This window comes from Rosa rugosa, chromosome 7, assembly GCF_958449725.1.
Source record: "Rosa rugosa chromosome 7, drRosRugo1.1, whole genome shotgun sequence".
Taxonomy (NCBI): Eukaryota; Viridiplantae; Streptophyta; class Magnoliopsida; order Rosales; family Rosaceae; genus Rosa; species Rosa rugosa.
Window position 1 is genome coordinate 3,917,992 of NC_084826.1, and position 3,399 is coordinate 3,921,390.

At 38.7% G+C, this 3,399-nt stretch overlaps 1 protein-coding gene across 1 annotated transcript; it reads left to right on the forward strand.

The window, feature by feature from the left end:
- Positions 1–247: 247 nt before the first annotated feature.
- On the forward strand, positions 248–3,159 carry LOC133721944 (sugar transporter ERD6-like 5). The gene is made up of 14 exons (XM_062148721.1): positions 248–378; positions 476–541; positions 661–736; positions 822–886; positions 992–1,084; positions 1,177–1,254; positions 1,338–1,422; positions 1,513–1,556; positions 1,666–1,728; positions 1,808–1,867; positions 1,946–1,999; positions 2,170–2,229; positions 2,341–2,455; positions 2,593–3,159. The coding sequence occupies exons 1-14, from the start codon at positions 307–309 to the stop codon at positions 2,724–2,726; spliced, it is 1,065 nt and encodes a 354-aa protein (XP_062004705.1). The 5' UTR covers positions 248–306; the 3' UTR covers positions 2,727–3,159.
- The last annotated feature ends 240 nt before the right edge of the window (positions 3,160–3,399 follow it).

Genomic DNA, 3,399 nt, shown 5'->3' on the forward strand with positions numbered 1-3,399 from the left:
TTGATTTAGAAGTAACTTTCACAAATAAGTCTTTTGATTGGACTTAACTTCTGAATACATTGCTATGGTTGTCTTCTTATTCAAACTTGACGATTCAAAAGAAAAATAAAATACAGTGCATTGGAAAATATTGTGGTGACAGTTGTAGTAAAAGTTGTTGGCAAGTCCCAACTGATACTAAACATGTTCAGATGAAAACTGCCAATGATTGCTAGGAAACAAGTCAAAGGCATTTTCCCCCTTTTTTGGCTTCTTTTGGTTTTCTCCCATTTCTGGGTTCAGTCAGTGAAGAGAGTTAAATGCTTGATGCAGAATGCTTGGTGGCTGGATTTAGGACGGTTGTCAGTGGGATTTGGCGTCGGTATAATTTGCTACGTGGTAATTAGAATTTCACAATATATTCTGCTTACAACTTTGGTTTGTAATTGATGTGTAGAACAAATTATGTTATGATCATAATCTTGTTTAATAATAGGTACCTGTATACATAGCAGAAATAACACCTACTGATCTTAGAGGAAGGTTTACTTCAGCTACTCAGGTATTACATAATTTAAATCCTTGTAATTGTGAGATGAACTGCCAGCTTATTATTCTCTGTGCTTGTAATCTTATTTACCATCTCTCTAATTTCTGCTATAAATTTCATTAACTGCACAGTTGATGCTTAGTTTTGGCTTCGCACTAACATATTTCCTTGGAAATGTCATAACCTGGCGGACCTTGGCTGTAATCGGTATGTCATCTGTTCCTACTACCTTGAACAAGTTTGATCAATTGCATCAAATTGAATCTAGCAGTTAATATTACTTTGTATACAGGTGCTATTCCATCTCTTGTCCACATTATAGGTTTATTCTTCATTCCAGAGTCTCCAAGGTGGCTGGTGAGTCCAATTCTACAGTTGATCACAAATATTCATTATAAATGGCTGGGCAAATGTTTAACTAGAGTGTTCGATCAAGTAGATTGATACAAAACTTGTGTGCAGGCCAAAGTTGGCAGGCAAAAAGCCTTCGAAGAGACTCTTCAGCATCTTAGAGGAAAGAACACTGACATATCTCAAGAAGCAGCTGAAATAATGGTCACCTTCCACATTCCAACTCCATGTTTTTTTTTTGAAAAATGTACTGTTTGGTAGCCATGAAATAAGTTGAGGCTCTTATATTGTTGTAGGATTATACAGAAATGTTTCAGCAGCACTCAGAAAGAGTCCTGGACTTGTTCCAAAAGAGATATGCTCACTCACTCGTTGTAAGTTGGCTCAAAGGAATATAATCATTCTAGTGTTCCGCTCTCACTTTTCATGGTTTGTACGCGTTCTTGAATTTGCTTAGGTTGGAGTTGGGCTCATGTCACTGCAACAATTTGGGGGTGCCAATGCAGTAGCTTTTTATGCAAGTTCTATATTTGTGGATGCAGGTAAATCAAAAGCTCTCCAAGTTTGGGTCATAATCATATACTCAAATGCAATGTCACAGAATATCTTATCCATTTTTTTGATTCTTTCAGGTTTTTCAAGTAGCATTGGGACTACATCATTGGCTCTCATTTTGGTAAAGTTAGAAGTTTCTCAGTACTCCAAGTGAACAGACAGTTGTGAATCACTGAATCTTGTGATTGATGCAAACAGATATTAAATATTTGGGATGTTTTCTTTCACAGATACCTGGTGTTGCATTGAGTGTGCTCTTAACAGACAAAGCCGGAAGACGACCACTTCTAATGGTGAGACAGGCAAAATTATCTCAACTCTATGGTGTTGAATATCAATAAGTTCAAAGAAACGTGACCAAACTTTTACCAGGTTTCTGCTGGCGGATTGTGCTTGAGTGCCTTTCTTGTGGGTTTGGCATTCTGCTTTCAGGTTTCACCCCTAACTATATATTGATGTCTGTGTTTTTGTTTGCTTCATATACAACTGATCATACTTTGAGCTTGGCAGGACCTCCACCTGTGGAAGAAGGTCACTCCCATTTTGGTTTACATTGGCTTGTTGGTAAGTACATTCTAACCAAATGACAAGCATTCCCCTTCTCTTGGCAATTTCGATCACGTCTTACTGTCTTAGAGCCTAAAACCATTTCCAAATTGGTAACGAAGAGCAGATCTTCAACTTTGCCTGAGGGTTACCAATTGCACTCTGTGACAGACTTCTTTCTCTGTCAGGGTCAAAGTGTATCATACGCAACAGGCATGGCAGGATTACCCTGGGTTATTATGTCAGAGGTGAGTATTGTTATTGTTCGTGAGCTTAGTGCGCTTTCACTGATGTCTTCCGAAAGTTAACAGATCAAGAATAAAGTGCCATAACAAAGTTGGAAATAATTTCCTTTTCAGATATACCCAATGAACGTTAAAGGTTCAGCTGGAAGCCTCTTGAGTTTGGTAAAATGGTCTTGTGCTTTTATAGCAACATACACCCTCAATTTCATGATGGACTGGAGCTCGGCAGGTATCTCAGATTTTGTTCTTTATATTTTCTCCTCCCTCTTACTCCTGATGTATGCTTACTATACTGTTGGTAATTGGTGCTGGATGTATACTTACTATACTGCTGCTAATTGGTGCTGGACTATAATTGGTCTTCAGGAACATTCTTCTTCTTCTCAGCCATTTCCGGCATTACACTTCTGTTCGTGGCAAAGCTGGTGCCGGAGACCAAAGGGCAAACCCTAGAAGAAATACAAGCATCAATACAAGCAAGAATTACCCATTTCCTCTGACTATAAGATAAACCATGTCTATTCCAAAGGCTGCATTATTTCCGTTATAGTTAGCCAACTGGCAGCCATTCAGGGTCTCCTATTGAAAAAAGGAAAGCATGCCATACAAAGAATAGTGAAAGCGATGAACTTTATTGCTTAAATGTTAAAAAGCCATAAACTTTGCACATCTTCATGTTCAGATGTATGAAACTAGGGTGTTTTACTCAGATTTTAAGCTTGTCACACACTTTTCAAATCTCCTTTCAGCTTCAACATCCAAGATCAAGAACCGAGAACACTAATAGTTACAATGCTATACAATACTGAAAAGAAAGAGATGAAGAACACGATGCTACCAGTTGTGGAAAACAGGGGAGTCAGAAAAATGGGGAAAGGGAGGAGCCAGAGGAAATCAAAGGATTTTAATGAAATCGGTAAGAGAGATGTGATCTGATTCTGTGATCGATGATACGAACATTATTGAATCGATGACTCACTCTTACCGATTCCATTAAAACTATCAACTTGCTCTAAGCTCTTTCTCCCTTTCCCCACTTCTCTTCTGGTCGGCTCAAAAACACAACAGTGATGGGAACCTCATATATTTATATACTCACGGGCTTCTAGGGTTTAGGTGTTTCATACCTGTGGGCCGCTCTGATTGAAACCCGATCCGCCTGCCTGAACACTG

Coding starts and splice junctions, on each gene's coding strand:
- LOC133721944 (XM_062148721.1), top strand. CDS start 307: ATGCAGAATGCTTGGTGGCTGGATTTAGGACGGTTGTCAGTGGGATTT. Junction 1,729..1,807: donor GAAGACGACCACTTCTAATG/GTGAGACAGGCA, acceptor AACTTTTACCAG/GTTTCTGCTGGCGGATTGTG. Junction 2,230..2,340: donor CCTGGGTTATTATGTCAGAG/GTGAGTATTGTT, acceptor TTTCCTTTTCAG/ATATACCCAATGAACGTTAA.